This window comes from Electrophorus electricus, chromosome 11 (assembly GCF_013358815.1).
Source record: "Electrophorus electricus isolate fEleEle1 chromosome 11, fEleEle1.pri, whole genome shotgun sequence".
NCBI classification, from domain to species: Eukaryota; Metazoa; Chordata; class Actinopteri; order Gymnotiformes; family Gymnotidae; genus Electrophorus; species Electrophorus electricus.
The window spans coordinates 21,933,056-21,951,590 of record NC_049545.1 but is presented as its reverse complement, the minus strand read 5'-3'; the positions used below and the strand labels follow the sequence as shown (position 1 = coordinate 21,951,590).

Here is an 18,535-nt window from a genome sequence, read left to right as displayed (position 1 = left end):
CCTCTCTCCCTCTCCCTCCCTCATCCTCTCTCTCTCCCTCTCTCTCCCCCTCCCTCATCCTCTCTCTCTCCCTCTCTCCCCCTCCCTCATCCTCTCTCTCTCCCTCTCTCTCCCTCATCCTCTCTCCCTCTCCCTCCCTCTCTCTCTCTCCCCCCCTCTCCCTCATCCTCTCTCCCTCCCTCTCTCTCCCTCATCCTCTCCCCCCCTCATCCTCTCTCCCTCTCCCTCTCTCTCCCCCTCCCTCATCCTCTCTCTCTCCCTCTCTCTCCTCCCTCATCCTCTCTCCCTCTCCCTCCCTCTCTCTCTCTCCCCCCTCTCCTCCCTCTCATCTCTCTCTCCCTCATCCTCTCTCTCTCCCCTCCCTCTCCCTCATCCCTCTCTCTCCCTCATCCTCTCTCCCCTCTCCCTCCCTCTTCTCTTCTCTCTCCCCCCCTCCCTCATCCTCTCTCTCTCCCTCTCTCTCCTCATCCTCTCTCCCTCTCCCTCCCTCTCTCTCTCTACCCCCCCTCTCCCTCATCCTCTCTCCCTCCCTCTCTCTCCCTCATCCTCTCCCTCCCTCATCCTCTCTCCCTCTCCCTCTCTCTCCCCCTCCCTCATCCTCTCTCTCTCCCTCTCTCTCCCTCATCCTCTCTCCCTCTCCCTCCCTCTCTCTCTCTCCCCCCCTCTCCCTCCCTCTCTCTCTCTCTCCCTCATCCTCTCTCTCTCCCTCCCTCTCCCTCATCCTCTCTCTCCCTCATCCTCTCTCCCTCTCCCTCCCTCTCTCTCTCCCCCCCTCCCTCATCCTCTCTCTCTCCCTCTCTCTCCCTCATCCTCTCTCCCTCTCCCTCCCTCTCTCTCTCTCCCCCCCTCTCCCTCATCCTCTCTCCCTCCCTCTCTCTCCCTCATCCTCTCCCTCCCTCATCCTCTCTCCCTCTCCCTCTCTCTCCCCTCCCTCATCCTCTCTCTCTCCCTCCCTCTCCCTCATCCTCTCTCTCCCTCATCCTCTCTCCCTCTCCCTCCCTCTCTCTCTCCCCCCCTCCCTCATCCTCTCTCTCTCCCTCTCTCTCCCTCATCCTCTCTCCCTCTCCCTCCCTCTCTCTCTCCCCCCCTCTCCCTCATCCTCTCTCCCTCCCTCTCTCTCCCTCATCCTCTCCCTCCCTCATCCTCTCTCCCTCTCCCTCTCTCTCCCCCTCCCTCATCCTCTCTCTCTCCCTCTCTCTCCCTCATCCTCTCTCCCTCTCCCTCCCTCTCTCTCTCTCCCCCCCTCTCCTCCCTCTCTCTCTCTCTCTCCCTCATCCTCTCTCTCTCCCTCCCTCTCCCTCATCCTCTCTCTCCCTCATCCTCTCTCCCTCTCCCTCCCTCTCTCTCTCCCCCCCCCTCCCTCATCCTCTCTCCCTCCCTCTCTCTCCCTCCCTCCCTCATCCTCTCTCCCTCTCCCTCCCTCTCTCCCCCTCATCCTCTCTCTCTCTCCCCCCCTCTCCCTCATCCTCTCTCCCTCTCCCTCCCTCATCCTCTCTCTCCCCCTCCCTCATCCTCTCTCTCTCCCTCATCCTCTCTCTCCCTCATCCTCTCTCCCTCTCCCTGCCTCTCTCTCTCTCCCCCCCTCTCCCTCATCCTCTCTCCCTCCCTCTCTCTCTCTCTCCCTCATCCTCTCTCTCTCCCTCATCCTCTCTCTCCCTCATCCTCTCTCCCTCTCCCTCCCTCTCTCTCTCCCTCATCCTCTCTCCCTCCCTCTCTCTCCCTCCCTCCCTCCCTCATCCTCTCTCCCTCTCCCTCCCTCATCCTCTCTCCCTCTCTCCCCCTCATCCTCTCTCCCTCTCCCTCCCTCTCTCTCTCCCCCCTCTCCCTCATCCTCTCTCTCCCTCCCTCATCCTCTCTCCCTCTCCCTCCCTCATCCTCTCTCCCTCTCCCTCCCTCTCTCCCCCTCATCCTCTCTCTCTCTCCCTCATCCTCTCTCCCTCTCCCTCTCTCTCCCCCTCCCTCATCCTCTCTCTCTCCCTCTCTCTCCCTCATCCTCTCTCCCTCTCCCTCCCTCTCCCTCTCTCCCCCCTCTCCCTCCCTCTCCTCCCTCCCTCTCTCTCTCTCCCTCATCTCTCTCCTCTCCATCCATCTCTCTCCCTTCACTCCCTCGTCCCTCATCCGTCTCTCCCTCCCTCTCATCTCTCGATCATCCCGCCCTCCCATCTCTCTCTCTCAATCCTCTCTCTCTCCCTCTCCCTCATCATCCCTCTCTCTCCCGCTCCCTCATCTCTCTCCCCTCGCTCATCCTCTCTCTCACCTCATCCCCTCTCTCTCCTCTCGTCTCCTCGCCTCCGTCCTCGCTCTCCCTCTCTCATCCCTCATTCCTCGCCCTCCCTCATCTCTCTCTCCCTCTCTCTCCCCTCTCTCTCCTCTCTCTCTCCCTCTCCTCTCTCTCTCCTCCCTCTCTCTCTCCTTCCTCTCTCTCTCTCTTCCCTCATCCTCTCTCTCTCTCCTCCCTCCTCCTCTCTCTCTCCCTCTCTCTCCCTCATCCTCTCTCCCTCCCTCTCTCTCTCTCTCTCCCTCCCTCATCCTCTCTCTCTCCCTCTCTCTCCCTCATCCTCTCTCTCCCCCCCTCCCTCATCCTCTCTCTCCCTCATCCTCTCTCCCCCCCCCTCCCTCATCCTCTCTCTCCCTCATCCTCTCTCCCTCTCTCTCTCTCCCCCCCTCTCCCTCATCCTCTCTCCCTCTCTCTCCCTCATCCTCTCTCCCTCTCCCTCCCTCTCTCTCTCCCCCTCTCTCTCTCTCCCCATCCTCTCTCTCTCTCCCTCTCTCTCTCCCATCCTCATCCTCTCTCTCCCTCTCTCTCTCCCATCCTCTCTCTCTCTCATCCTCTCTCTCTCTCCCTCCCTCATCCTCTCTCTCTCCCTCTCTCTCCCTCCCTCATCCTCTCTCCCTCTCCCTCTCTCTCCCCCTCCCTCATCCTCTCTCTCTCCCTCTCTCTCCCTCATCCTCTCTCTCCCTCTCCCTCCCTCTCCCTCTCTCCCCCTCATCCTCTCTCCCTCTCCCTCCCTCTCTCTCTCTCCCCCCTCCTCTCTCTCTCTCCCTCATCCTCTCTCTCTCTCCCTCTCTCTCTCCCATCCTCTCTCTCTCTCCCTCCCTCATCCTCTCTCTCCCTCTCTCTCTCTCATCCTCTCTCTCTCTCCCTCCCTCATCCTCTCTCTCTCCCTCTCTCTCCCTCCCTCATCCTCTCTCCCTCTCCCTCTCTCTCCCCCTCCCTCATCCTCTCTCTCTCCCTCTCTCTCCCTCATCCTCTCTCTCCCTCTCCCTCCCTCTCCCTCTCTCCCCCCTCTCCCTCATCCTCTCTCCCCTCCCTCTCTCTCTCTCCCTCATCCTCTCTCCCCCCTCTCCCTCATCCTCTCTCCCCCCTCTCCCTCATCCTCTCTCCCTCCCTCTCTCTCTCATCCTCTCTCCCCCCCCCTCCCTCATCCTCTCTCTCCCTCATCCTCTCTCCCTCTCTCTCTCTCCCCCCCTCTCCCTCATCCTCTATCCCTCTCTCTCCCTCATCCTCTCTCCCTCTCCCTCCCTCTCTCTCCCCCCTCCTCTCTCTCTCTCCCTCATCCTCTCTCCCTCTCCCTCATCCTCTCTCTCTCCCTCTCTCTCCCTCATCCTCTCTCTCCCTCTCCCTCCCTCTCCCTCTCTCCCCCCTCTCCCTCATCCTCTCTCCCTCCCTCTCTCTCTCTCCCTCATCCTCTCTCCCCCCTCTCCCTCATCCTCTCTCCCCCCTCTCCCTCATCCTCTCTCCCTCCCTCTCTCTCTCATCCTCTCTCCCCCCCCTCCCTCATCCTCTCTCTCCCTCATCCTCTCTCCCTCTCTCTCTCTCCCCCCCCTCTCCCTCATCCTCTATCCCTCTCTCTCCCTCATCCTCTCTCCCTCTCCCTCCCTCTCTCTCCCCCCTCCTCTCTCTCTCTCCCTCATCCTCTCTCTCTCTCCCTCTCTCTCTCCCATCCTCATCCTCTCTCTCCCTCTCTCTCTCCCATCCTCTCTCTCTCTCATCCTCTCTCTCTCTCCCTCCCTCATCCTCTCTCTCTCCCTCTCTCTCCCTCCCTCATCCTCTCTCCCTCTCCCTCTCTCTCCCCCTCCCTCATCCTCTCTCTCTCCCTCTCTCTCCCTCATCCTCTCTCTCCCTCTCCCTCCCTCTCCCTCTCTCCCCCTCATCCTCTCTCCCTCTCCCTCCCTCTCTCTCTCTCCCCCCTCCTCTCTCTCTCTCCCTCATCCTCTCTCTCTCTCCCTCTCTCTCTCCCATCCTCTCTCTCTCTCCCTCCCTCATCCTCTCTCTCCCTCTCTCTCTCCCATCCTCTCTCTCTCTCATCCTCTCTCTCTCTCCCTCCCTCATCCTCTCTCTCTCCCTCTCTCTCCCTCCCTCATCCTCTCTCCCTCTCCCTCTCTCTCCCCCTCCCTCATCCTCTCTCTCTCCCTCTCTCTCCCTCATCCTCTCTCTCCCTCTCCCTCCCTCTCCCTCTCTCCCCCCTCTCCCTCATCCTCTCTCCCTCCCTCTCTCTCTCTCCCTCATCCTCTCTCCCCCCTCTCCCTCATCCTCTCTCCCCCCTCTCCCTCATCCTCTCTCCCTCCCTCTCTCTCTCTCTCTCCCTCCCTCATCCTCTCTCTCTCCCTCTCTCTCCCTCATCCTCTCTCCCCCCCTCCCTCATCCTCTCTCTCCCTCATCCTCTCTCCCCCCCCCTCCCTCATCCTCTCTCTCCCTCATCCTCTCTCCCTCTCTCTCTCTCCCCCCCTCTCCCTCATCCTCTATCCCTCTCTCTCCCTCATCCTCTCTCCCTCTCCCTCCCTCTCTCTCTCTCCCCCCTCCTCTCTCTCTCTCCCTCATCCTCTCTCTCTCTCCCTCTCTCTCTCCCATCCTCTCTCTCTCTCCCTCCCTCATCCTCTCTCCCTCTCTCTCTCCCATCCTCTCTCTCTCTCCCTCCCTCATCCTCTCTCTCCCTCTCTCTCCCTCATCCTCTCTCCCTCTCCCTCCCTCTCTCTCTCCCCCCCTCTCCCTCATCCTCTCTCCCTCCCTCTCTCTCCCTCCCTCATCCTCTCTCCCTCTCCCTCCCTCATCCTCTCTCCCTCTCCCTCCCTCATCCTCTCTCCCTCTCCCTCCCTCATCCTCTCTCCCTCACTCTCCCTCCCTCTCTCTCCCTCATCCTCTCTCTCTCCGTCTCTCCCTCATCCTCTCTCTCCCCCCCTCTCCCTCATCCTCTCTCTCTCCCCCTCATCCTCTCTCTCCCTCCCTCATCCTCTCTCCCTCTCCCTCCCTCATCCTCTCTCCCTCTCCCTCCCTCATCCTCTCTCCCTCTCCCTCCCTCATCCTCTCTCCCTCTCCCTCCCTCATCCTCTCTCCCTCTCCCTCCCTCATCCTCTCTCCCTCTCCCTCCCTCATCCTCTCTCCCTCTCCCTCCCTCATCCTCTCTCCCTCTCCCTCCCTCATCCTCTCTCCCTCCCTCATCCTCTCTCCCTCCCTCATCCTCTCTCCCTCATCCTCTCTCCCTCTCCCTCCCTCATCCTCTCTCCCTCTCCCTCCCTCATCCTCTCTCCCTCATCCTCTCTCTCTCCCTCCCTCATCCTTTCTCTCTCCGTCTCTCCCTCATCCTCTCTCTCCCCCCCTCTCCCTCATCCTCTCTCCCCCCCTCTCCCTCATCCTCTCTCCCTCCCTCCCTCTCCCTCATCCTCTCTCCCTCCCTCATCCTCTCTCCCCCTCATCCTCGCTCTCCCTCATCCTCGCTCTCCCTCCCTCTCTCCCCCTCATCCTCGCTCCCCCTCATCCTCGCTCTCCCTCATCCTCGCTCTCCCTCATCCTCGCTCTCCCTCATCCTCGCTCTCCCTCATCCTCGCTCTCCCTCATCCTCGCTCTCCCTCATCCTCTCTCTCTCTCTCTCCCTCCTAGAAATGGCAGTAACTAAAGTCATACAACTGTGAGGCAGAAGACACACTGGGATGTCCATCACTTGCCTGGTATGGAGTTCAACCAAGCAGAGCGTACCTTCTTTATTAACAAAGTACCTTGGCGTACCTTCTTCTTTGGCAGCCTGCCAGAATTCAAACGCCACCCTGAAGGCTTGTGCAACTGTTAACGTCACTGCCTGAGCCTGACAGACAGAAGGGAGGGAAGAAAGGGGAAGAGGAGAGAAAGAGAGAGGGAGACCAGGAGAGACAGGAGGAAAAAAAAAAAAAAAAAAAAAAAGTGAGACAGTCAGACATTTAACAAAAGAAAAAGGGAGACAGAGAGAAAATCACTTAGTAGTGATCCTCAAGTTCTTCCTCATCTCTCTGTCAGAGGAAGTTCAGCTTCACAGTTAAACTAGTAAGTGGAAGGAAAGGGAGTATCAATATAAACATCACATCAGAGATCACACACACGCATACAGATATACACACAAACAAGCAACTGCATACACACACACATACTTACACAACCATACCCCCATGAAACCCTGTAGACATGCACACACAAACATACTTACACCCATATATACACACACCCACTCACAGACACACACATACACACAAAGAAAAAACTCACCATTTTCTTTTTGGTGCAGAGGAAGGCATGACACTCCAGTGTCTCATTGTGCTGGCTCTGAGCGATGTACGCAAACACTTTATCATGCATCTTATCAGCTGTGCAGTAGGATATCCTACAGAGTTAACAGAACAGGGGGGCACAGAGGCATGAGAGCAGAAACCACTCCCAAACAAAGGCCATTATAGTACTGAGACCATTTCCATATAGAGGCCTCTCCCACACAGATGCCACTATAATACCGAGACCACGCCTACATAGAGGCCACGCCCACACAGAGGCCACTATAATAATGAGACCACACCCACATAGAGGCCACTCCCACACAGAGACCACTATAATAATGAGACCACACCCACATAGAGGCCATTCCCACACAGAGGCCACTATAATACTGAGACCACTCCCACATATAAGTCCACATCCATACCGAGGCCATTCCTACACTGCATGAGACCTGCATCAGAGCTAAACAGAGCTTTGCAGTTTCCACAAGACAAGACCTGCTAAGCTCTCCAGTCATGGTTTTAACCTTGCAATTTCTATTCCACACCCAGTGAGACAAATCACACACACATACATGTTTGCAGATGATGACTTCACACCCTGCTTGTGTTGTGGCACTTGTGCACAGCTGTGTTTTGCTCTCTCATGCATCACTGCATTCCAAGAAACTGCGTGTGGGTGTGAGTGTGTGTGTGTGTGTAGATTATGTGACTCTCTAATGGGTGGTGATTCTCTGAACACTTGCTTACTCACTGTGCTCCCAGAAACTCGCTTGGCTGCAGAACCCTAGAGCTGACCCTATGACCCTAGAGCCGAACATAATGAATTAATGAATTAGCTGGCGCAGACTGTAGATCACTAGTTTTTAATTTTCACATTTTCAACCATCAACAGCTGCTGACTTCAGCAGCACATTCAGACCAGTATAAATAGGTTAAACCAATCAGTTCACCCATGTCTCTGTTTACTGATTAGTTGGATTTAGTTTAGTTGGTAAGAAATATTTCATTGGATATTTAACTACAGGAGCTGAAAACATCAAGCTGTGAACCTGTAGAACACTGCAGTGTGACAACCCAGATGATGGATCTCATAATTCAGAGGATCCAGTGTCTCTACTCCACTATTGCCCCCAGTCTGACAGTTCCACACTTTTGCAGGAAGAGCCCTCATGCCACCCCACCAATTCTGACCCAACACACTAGATTAGAGGTAAACAGATCCCAGTGTGTTTAATCCTTGCAGGTATGAGAGTGTAACACTATGAGAGTGTAACCCTTAACTGGAACAATGGAAGCCAACTGCTATGTGCCTATAAGATGAGCAGGAAGGAGGAAGAGTGAGAGAGAGTGAGAGAGAGACAGAGACAGAGATTGGGGGGGTTGTCTCTGACCTGTAAATAGAGATGTTTTCTATCAGCTGATCTGATGCACTATCATACAACATGATCCCTCTTGGAGAGACCTTTAATGTGACTTTCTGTAGCTTCCTCCCACTGGCTTTGGCCTGAGAGAGAGAGAGAGGCACACACAAAGGAAGGGAGGGAGAAAGATAGAGGGTGAGAGGTGTTATTAATCATTGTGTTTAGTCTCTAGTTTGTTCTCTGGCTTGACTCAGTGAGAAGGTTGATGCTAATCTGATTCCATTAGCCAGAAGTGCTGTGTTCTTGCACGTTTATAAAGACAACTGCCTCTTATTCACAACTCGCTATACTTTACACATTTACACACGCAAAACCAAAACAGTCAAAGCTCAAATGACCAAAACACGCATGCTGCTCTCAACCCTGTAAAAGACTGCCAAACAAAACAGCATCCACACCCCATCAGCTGATTGCCATCGTGTGTGTTAGTTTCCATGGGGAGCTCACCGTAGCGACGATCCTCTTGACAGCCGCAGCAGACAGCTCTTCGCCTTTTGGCTCTTCCACGAGTGTCACACCCAGATACCGGAGCTGGAAGGCCATCCCCTCCAGCAACGTTTCCCTGGTGTCCGTCCAGTTCTCTGGGAGCTCTGTGGAGACAAAGAGGATTAAAATCAATCAATCAATCGCGCGCACGCACACACACAAATGGGAGGCAAGACTTTACCTCTAACTGCCAATGACCCAAATGTGCTTTTGCCCTGCATATTTCACTTCTATAAATGTACAATCTGTATTTCAAACACATTTTCCTTGAATCACAACAAAGCCATCTCCATCAAACACAGAAGAACAGAGTAGAACAGACTGCTGACTGCCACACCATCAACGCCAGCGACAGGTGTGGGCTAGGATACTGCCAGGCAACCCAACCCTAGACAGAAGCAACTGAGGGTTAAGGGTCTTGCTCAGGGGCCCAACAGTGGCAACTCGGCAGTGGCAGGGTTTGAACCAGCAACCTCCCAATCACAAGCCAATCTCCCTAACCACTGAGCCACCACTATCCCTTCATGTTCATATAAAGTAACCTGACCCACCCCGAAACACACTCCATCAAACCAACCCAACACGTGTGCTGTGCAACCCCATCACCCTTAAGCACATTCTGATAAATACAGTTAGGTACAAGCAATCAGTTCACACATGGCACAGTGTGTACTGATTAGTTGTACTTAGTTTAGTTGGGAGTCATGAACTATGAGGCAGCAGCAGATCAAGTTTGCACAGGACTGTTTTGATTGAGCAGGTGGATTTGACAGCGGTAGCTGTATACCTTAGTAAAGGCTGCAGACGTAATACGGAACTACAGGAGCTGCTTCAGCCTAGGTAATCTGCCAGTGGAAGATAGGAGCCCAAACCATTGTCACAGCAACCCATACATTTCTATGTACTGTGCATTTGTGCATTTTTCACTACAAGCATTGTGAAAACTTCAGTTTACAAAAAAGATCTTGCAAGTGCAAAGACACATTCCGACTGATCTACAGTGCACTAACAAATCCCAGAACACAGAATGCCTGCACTGACCATGCTGAACTGGAAAAACGGTTTGACCTTACTACACTGTCAAAGATAAAAAGCCACCTTAATGTCTTGGAAAGTAGTTTCTGCAGCATTTCAAAAACACTTCTCCCTCCCATCTTATCCTTCTCTCAATCTCTGACAGGCAGAGCAGACTGAATTGGGACACACAGAACAATTTGATTTTTAGGTGAACTTGTCACAGACAAATGTTCTGATCTGAAATTATTAGTGCATGAACAACCCCCCAGCAAACTGATGCCTCAACTTTCAAATTTCTTTTTTTACAACTTCCTGGTACTGTTCTGTTACAATTCACAAAGACTACAGAGGATTATAGTACTGCTATTAATATGCAATGAGTCACTCATTTATTTGTCCATAAAAATGTTCTGAAATGTTCATCCTTGGAAGTTGCAATCTGATTCTGGGGCAACATAATAACAGAAGTCAGCCTAATGCTAACTGTTATTCAGACCACCAAAGCTAACAGCATAACTCAGAATATTGAGATTGGAAGTGCCTGGAAATACTTGGAAATACAGAGGCCAAAATAGGTATGCAGACCCTTTAAGAGCCCTGTCCATCATCACCACCACTGGCTGTAGGTTCCCCCGTCATTCGGTAAAAGACGAGAATGTGGTCTACTGAATCTGGGTTTCAGTCAGCAACCCTCATCTCCCCTTGGGGAAAAATAAAATACTCTCTCCCTCTCTATCCATCTCTTCCTTTTCTGTTTGACTGCATTATGGTAGCAGCGCTTCTGTCCTGTATCTGTTGCCTCTGAAGACCCAGTGACTGAAGCAGCGACATTATGTGTGTGTCAGCAGTCTAAGTTAAAACCCCTGGTACACTTTACTGTTTAAGGCACGCAGTTCCGTGACCGAGTTTGTTAGTCAGTCAGGAGGAGATTATCTATCAACCACAGAATGAGAAGGCAGTCTACAGTTCAGGTGCAGCTAGCTGGCTGTAGCATATGCGCTCAGGTGCGGGACACTGGATGTAGCATATGCACTCAGGTGTGGCATGCTGGCTGTAGAGTGTGTTCGGGTGCACGTTGGCTGACCCTTCCTTCCTCGGCCACGGCGGGAGCAGCTGGTGCAGACAATTTGGAACTGAGCCTGCTCCACATCCACCAGAGTCGCTGACATAAACAGAAACAACCTCGCTGAGCCAGATCCGATTTCCCCTGATAGAATGTTCCCCATTCTGAGGTAACCATGTCCCAGACTGACATCTGCATCAGAAGTAGAAGGCAGAGCGTAATGGCTTCTTTCATTCTGAAGGTTAACTTTAAATGTCAATAAGATTAGGTTGCAGTGCCCTATACACGACCCCTACCACAACTCCTCCTGTTACAGTCCTGCTCCACAATTATAAAATAAGCCTCTCCGTGGGTCTTAAGCGCTCGTCTTAAGCGCTGCTTAAGGGGGCGGGGGGGATGTGGATGTGAGGATTGTTTCTGCGCACTGGGTTAGAACAGGTGATAGTGAATGAGGCTTTGTCTATCCAGAACACTCATTAGCCCACATGCATATCTCCCTCTCCCACCAGTACAAAACACAATGCTCCTCTGAGCTCTGGACAACTTGATACTGCATAAATGCACCCTCACACACATAAGATACAACAAGGAAGGAATTACTGAGAAACAGTTTTCCATAGTGAGGATGAGCGATCGGGCCACTTTTAATTTGAACAGATGTCAGAACAGGAAACGAAACTCTTATTTTTTAGTTTCCCAGTTCTTACTACATACTCTACAGAATGCATTATAATACATACTTCCACTTTGTCCTTATCCCCTCAGTAACCTGTTGCATTTGACTCCACCCTCTGTGTGCTGCAGGAAAAGACACACCCATCTAAAGCAGTCAGCTCATGATGGCAAACAGATGTAGTAAATGCAGTAATACTGGGCACAAAGATGAAAGAGGAAACCGATGAAAGAGAACAGCCAAAGTTGGGGAGGTTTTCAGTGAAGCCCACATACAGAATTGGTTGTTTACTTGGGAATGGCAGACACAACCCTTGCAGAACAGAGTGAAAGCCTACATGATTCAGATGACATCCATTAGCCCAGGACTCTACAAAAAAAGACAACATTACCCTGTGCAATACTAACATGGTAATATTCAAATGAGGCATATACCAAATCACAGATTTTTGTTGTTCTGTGAGCGTCCTGACCAATCATTTTGGTTGAAAGAACACATCTAGTCTTTACCCAGCTCACATCACTAAAGCACCGTATATTAAAAATTCAACAGGCCAATGTTTGCTTATATCACTACATCTGAGTGTATTAATATAGGATGTTGTAATCATAATATGTAGTAGTATAATCACTGCACAATATTGTGGTCCATACCTCACAGCTCTACATGGGTCTAAATGTGGTGATGTGCATGAATAAGCTCAGAGGCCAAAGGTCCAGACAACCTGTTACCCAGAGGAGGGGCGCCACAGTGGAACACACCACACTGAGGGTTTAAACATTAGTGCATTAGCAGCATACTGGAGCAAAACTCACTGAGTTGCATCAACCTGAAACCAGACACTTTCTACAGCCACAGCCAGTGGAATGATGGTGCTGTAGGTATGGCTGAAGACTAACAGTCAAGAGAAAGGGACCAGAGAAACACTGCAGAGGAGACAGCAGAAAGTCAATACACTTACAGTACCTGTGAATAGTCTCTACAAAGAGTTTGTTGTTTTAATGGGATTCTAAAGGTGAATAGTTGCTGTAAATAGCCCCCATATGGTCAGCACTTGGACATATACAAACACACACACGCAAGATACAAGATTGCTCCAGGCTATACAACTGCCACAAAGTCAAATTTATCTTTAGCATTTGCAGACATAAATAACAATCTCATGGTATGAGAAGGGAGAAGGATGTTTTGCATAAGGCCTTACATGAAAACCAGAATCAGTTCCATGAAGCTAAGCACAGAGCAACTCAACATAAGATGCGTGCAGCTGCAGGAAGTGCTGCTCTGGCTTTAGACTTTCCCACTAGGGTCTATGGTAAAGTGTGCATGAACAGATCTAAGAAGAACCATCAAGAAGCAGGGAAGACATCTGACATGTGACCCTTAAAATGTTAACATTACTCTGCTTATGGAAATAATTTATTTCTGTTATTGAACTACTGGACACGTCAACCTTATGGGCAGTTTAGTCCATACTATCACTTTTGAGAAAAAGGAGCAAATATATGTAATGCATCATGCAGATATATACTACAAAATATTTTCTAAAGCTTAGGTTAGCTTAGTCTGGTGCAAATAAATAATAAACCTAATCAACTGAAACAAAACCCTAAACACAGCTATAGAATATCTGTTCATGCTAATTCTATCAAGCTGGGAAGGTGTGAAGCTATAAAATCTGTATTGCTCTCATGGGTTTTAGATAAGTGTTAATATCAAGACTCTACTACTTTGTCATGGCATATAATATGGTGTTTGGGCCATAAATCATAAATCCCACCCTCACATGAAATACAGGTTGGACTGAGAATGAGGCTGTGAGACATTTTATTTAAAAGGAATCAACAAAGACAAAAACTTATCCTTTATGTAACTAAACTATTAATTAATTAATACACACCTGAAACATTCTGTTTATAAAACAGCTGTTTTCCTTGACATTAACGACAGTGCTCTCTTTTACAAAGTTTGATTTCTTGGTAATAGCTTGTTGTACCTGTATCCTGTGGTCATATGCCACATGGGACATGTCTTACTTTGTGGTTTCCCACTGGCCCAGTCGGTTAACACAGCATCATCATATGTTTAACTACTCATTACCAAACACTCAGGAAGTCCATAACTGGTCCTGGTCCTGAGCATGGGTTAGACCTGGTCTGTAGCCTACTCTGCTTAATCTTAGGGCTGGTTTAGCAGACATGGACTAGACCTGGACTAAATCATAGTGCCCGTGAAGAATCACTATTGGAAATTATTTTTATCCTAGAGTTAGTCTGAGACTAGGATCCGCCTTTAATGCTTTTGTCACGTCACACTGCCAGGAGCGGATTGATGCCAGTCCTCTGACTTACAGAGCCTGGCCCAATAAGTGCCCTTGTTTAAATATAAGAATTAAATCTGATTGGCACTCGATTGGTGAAGAATGTGAATAGCCTCAACATCAAGTTCACACACTGCCAGTTAGGCTTGGACTTTTTAAAAAAAAAATCCAAAATGAGTTATTAAAATTATCTGATTCCCTTTTGTGGAACAATACTTTTTTTCCTGCAGGAAGCACTACTAGTGTATACAGCATACACTGTAAACAGGATAAGAGTAATATTGCAATTGGTGACAAAAACTCTGTGTCTTATGTTTAATCCAAATCATGTGAATCAAAGGAATCTGGACTCTCAACACAGCTACAAAGCAGACAGCTAGACAGCAGTCTGATATACACAAATGGACCTTTCACCAAGAGCTCTCAGGCACCATGACACAGCTGTGGGAGCCGGGAACAGCAGTTGAACTGTGAGGAGGTAGTGATACCAGGTGTTCTTCAAGCTGTGAGCATCTGTGGTGTGATACTACCTTTTAAAGTGGCAGAGTATAGCTAGTGTGAGCTGCACTGTTGCCTTGCCAACACCAGTGGCTGGAGCACCACAAAGACACACAATTGGGCAAGCCAACATGATGGCATCTATACAAGCCAACCCAACCTCACCTACACATGGCAACACAAGAATATTAGATCTCTTCATGCAGTAACAACACTTGGGAAGTTGGGAAGTGTATGCTTTAGATTCTAGCAGTTTCCTTTTTACAGTGTATGCTGTATACTCTAACAAGTATCCTGTTTACAGTGTATGTTCTACACGCCATCACAGTTTCCTGTTTACAGTGTATGCTGCATACTTGTAGATGACACTAGCTGGGCACTGGCTTCTGTCCATCCCTCATTCCAGAAGAGTTCAGGAACCAGTAGCAATTCTCTTTAAAAAGCTGACCTCAACAACCAAAGCAAGAGAACATAAACAAAACATCTAATGGCCCATCATACTGCCACGAGCAGTGCAACAGTTTGGCCGGCCACCAACGGCTTTCGGTGTGTGGAAAAGGGTATGGCATTGCGCGTGGTGTTTCCTAAACAAAAGGGTGAAGCTTCTTTTTGTGAAAACCAGCTGACTGCCCGCGCGCTGCTGTCAGGAACACGCTGAGCTGGAGATCAAAGTTTCTGCAGAATCCCATGGGACAGGCAGCATCTTACAGCAGCAGCAACAAGCCTGACAGTTTTCCCAAACCGATCGCTGTATTGACTCACTGGTTACACAATAGGGGTTGGTTGCTGTCAGTGGGTATTTTAAGGCCTTTCGTATGTCAAACATCCATTATAATAATAAAAGAAATCTGAACAAATGTAGAAGGTCATAAATAAGAAAGAAAAACATATACTCCCACATAAAATATATAATTTTATACAGGGTACTGTGCAATCATTGTGGCCCAGCAGTACACGCACTGCAAGCAGAACCGATGCCATGAAACCTAAGGTAACAGTCAAGGTGCACAGAGCGGTGCTGGTAGCCCAGCAAGCGGTCCGAATCGGAACCAAAGTGATACTTTTTTTTAATTAACGTTTTAAAGAGTTAGAAAAGCATCAGTTGAAACATTTTTTTAAAAATGACAGTAAACATTTGTTCTGTTTAACTACAAAATTCTGCAGTTATTTGACATTTCAAAACACATTATGCTAGAGTCAAGCTGACAATTCATTTCCAGTTCCCGCCAGATGTGCTGCATGCTTCACCCATGAACATTTAAAGCGTTTTCTCGAAAAAGTTGCAAGACAAGCATTCTTGCCGGTGACCTGACGAGATCAACAGATCAATAAACACAGGACTACATCCAGTTTGACAAACCACTGAGCGTAATTAGTCTGATCACAGAGCAATGAAATCCAAACTAAGAGTGATCAATTCAATTTGGCTTAAACCAAATCATCCGTTAGCAATCCATCTGTCTAATTAAAAACGTCAGGGTAACTTGATCTTAAGAAATGTATCCGATCTTCAGCAATATATATGAGTAATTAATTATTTACAAGAAAGTAACCTCGCTAGATTAGTAACGTTAGTTGGCCAGTTAACACCACACCTAGCTAGGTTAAGACGGTTAGTTACACCTCTTGGAAGTAGTTAGTTAAGTAAACGTTTCTAATATAAAGCCAATATTTAAGTTTATAGGAGTTTAAATAAGTTTATGACAGGAGTTTAGCGTGCGAAACGTCAGTTACTGCTCTTAGCTAGGTTAGCTAGCCAGCTAGGTTAGCTAACGGTTGGCTAACTAAGCCTTTAGAGACACGATGAAGCGTAGCAATGTGCCGCATTTTTTTTACTCAAGACTACAGATTAATGTACAGTTTAATGTACTTTCACATAACACCGAGTATCTACGTTATCTCCCAACTTCACCAAGACAATGTAAGCGGGTATAGGCCAGTGTGTGCACTTTACTGGCTAACTAGTTAGCTTAGTTATCTTAACTAGCTAGTCAAACCGTAAAGTTAAAAAATACAAAAGGGACATTTATGTCCGGTTAGCCAGCGTCAACTAACTGGCTGTTAACGTAACTTTGTTACTTCATTAACCAGGTGAAGTAGCTAAACTGAGTATTCTGGACGAAAAAGAAAACACCGTTCAAAGAGAACTTCTTTCATACTTTCTATCGTAGTTACTGTGGCGGACGTCTCATGACAACTCATAGTTTAGGAACATTAAGATAGCTAACTAGCTACAGAGACGTGCACTCACTCTTATGTTTTCCAGAACTCCAAGACGGTTTCGCGATACTAGGACTCCGGATTATTGCCCGTCCTGCCGATATCAAAGCATCCATAATTTGTAATCCTTAATGCGTGGACAGAGCCCACAGATCTCTAGCTCTCATCGACAGTGTCTCGCAGCGTCTGCCCCGATGGTCCACCCTCTAGAAGAGCTTGTGAGTTTGGCATGTAGCTAAATTTTCTTCCCTTTTTGTTTTTTGAAGAAAATTCATGGTGGACGGATGATCATGTTGGACAGGGAGGGCGGGGTTACGTTTGTAAATTAAACAGAATATGTCATGACGTGAGCGCTGAAACCACGGCACGCGTGTACAGTGCTGGCGTGGGTGTGGATTGAGCGCGACACCGTGTGACGAGTTTGACAGCAAATAGTGGGGAAAATAGACAATAATGGGCAAAAAGTTCAATTTGAGAGTATCTTAAAAGTCATTATCCTTAGAGTAAAATAACCAATAAATACAACGTTGTGACTATTGGCTGCTGTTGTTTCAAACATGCTTTATGGATCAGAAGAATTTTAAAGTGTAAATGTCTTCCACTTAACTTTTTTTTTTTTTTTTATCATGAATCATTCATGTCATGAATGATTTTCCAGCGCAGACAAAGCCACAAGAGTCCCCAGAAGAAAGAGGCTATTATTTGAGTATGCTTGTGAGTAAGACCCTTTTTATAGTTGCTTTCTGACAGACTGGACATGACATGTTGCATAACAGGTTGGAGAAACCTGCCCGGAATGATAAACTCTTGCAAAGCTTCCTGTGGAGAAGGAAGACACACACACACACACACACAGAGAGAGAGAGAGAGAGAGAGAGAGAGAGAGAGAGAGAGAGAGAGATAGTGTGAATGCTGTCTCTCTATTTTCAGGCATCTTTACAGTTCTACCTCTGAACTGGATCAGTTGCTGCAGATAGCCTTTGATTTTACTCAGGAAACACCCCCAGGCAAAGCTCTCTTCTCTGCTCCGATGACTCGTTTGATGCAGTTCAACCTCTATGAAACAACCAATGCAGCAGCATGTGGTCAGGATAAAAAAAAGTAATCCATTTGAACCTATTTATATCACAGGACATCACTGGGCAAGTTGTTCATGCTTCTAAATTCATAGATACATACCCCCTACAATTCCATGCCAATAAGTGGGCAAACTACAACTATCACTGGCTACTTCAGCAAAATTGTCACGGTGATTACTACCCCAGCATGTGTCTTCTGATTGGCTGTCAACCATGTAGAAACAATTCTCACTCTGATCTTATAATCACCCAGCTACACAGGGTGTGCACATAATCTCTCTGCAGCCAAAACCAACACAGTAGCAAATCTCACAGATGGCCTGGGTCTCTCTCCAAAGACAGGAAAGAAAAAAAAAAAGCGTAATTACGTTCAACCCTGAAGGGTGCACTGCAGTCACCAGGCTTACAAAGATCAGATCAAATTATACTCAGAGACTCACAGCCTGGAATTAGAAATACAAGCGTCAATCTCTCCGTATCATTCTATCCGGGTTCAAGCGATCCACCATCGTTCCCGTCCCGAAGAAACCTCGACCCTCTGGCCTCCATGACTACTGCCCTGTTGCCTTCACATCAGTCATGATGAAGTGCTTTGAAAAGCTAGTCAGAGACTTCATCACATCTTCACTGCCAGCCTCCATGGACCCACTGCAGTTTGCATACCGCCACAACCATTCCACTGATGCTGCAATTGCACATCTGCTCCACACCACACTGACCCACCTGGACAAAGGGAGGGGTAATTATGTTCAAATGCTGTTTGTCGACTACAGTTCAGCATTTAACACCATCATCCCCTCCCTACTCACTACTAAATTGGAGGATCTAGGACTGCATACATCCCTGTGCAACTGGATCTCCAACTTCCTAACAGACAGACCAAAATCAGTACGGCTAGGCAACTGTCTCATCCACCCTCACCCTCAGCACTGGAGCTCCTCAGGGTTGTGTCCTAAGCCTCCTGCTCTACTCACTGTACACCTTGGACTGCATAGCCACTTCCAGCTTCACCGTCATTGTCAAGTTTGCTGACGATACCTTCGTCATGGGCCTGATCACGGACAACGATGAGAGGACCTTCCTGGAAGAGATGAAACACCTGGAAAACTGGTGCCAGGAAAATAATCTCCTAAACGTCAGCAAGACAAAGGAGCTGATCATGGATTGCAGCAAAAAGCAGGAGCGGCACTACCAACCTGTGAGGATCAGTGGAACCACGGTGGAGAGAGTAGATAG

At 49.0% G+C, this 18,535-nt stretch overlaps 1 protein-coding gene across 5 annotated transcripts in view; it reads right to left on the bottom strand.

Moving 5' to 3' along the window:
* The window catches only part of ldlrap1b (low density lipoprotein receptor adaptor protein 1b), a 30,525-nt gene extending 14,001 nt beyond the window's left edge, over positions 1-16,524 (bottom strand). For 2 of the 5 annotated variants that reach the window (XR_004776694.1, XR_004776695.1), the window contains exons 1-5: positions 16,252-16,524; positions 8,391-8,533; positions 7,914-8,026; positions 6,515-6,629; positions 5,944-6,080 (exon numbers count right to left, since the gene is read on the bottom strand). Coding sequence is in view for 3 of the 5 variants with exons in the window: in XM_035531821.1 (XP_035387714.1) it covers positions 5,975-6,080; positions 6,515-6,629; positions 7,914-8,026; positions 8,391-8,533; positions 16,252-16,336 (562 nt within the window). In the remaining 2 variants the exon portion in view is untranslated. The remainder of the gene's footprint in view (positions 1-5,943; positions 6,081-6,514; positions 6,630-7,913; positions 8,027-8,390; positions 8,534-16,251) is intronic. The other 3 variants (XM_035531821.1, XM_035531819.1, XM_035531820.1) reach the window with 2 other exon arrangements.
* Positions 16,525-18,535: the final 2,011 nt, after the last annotated feature.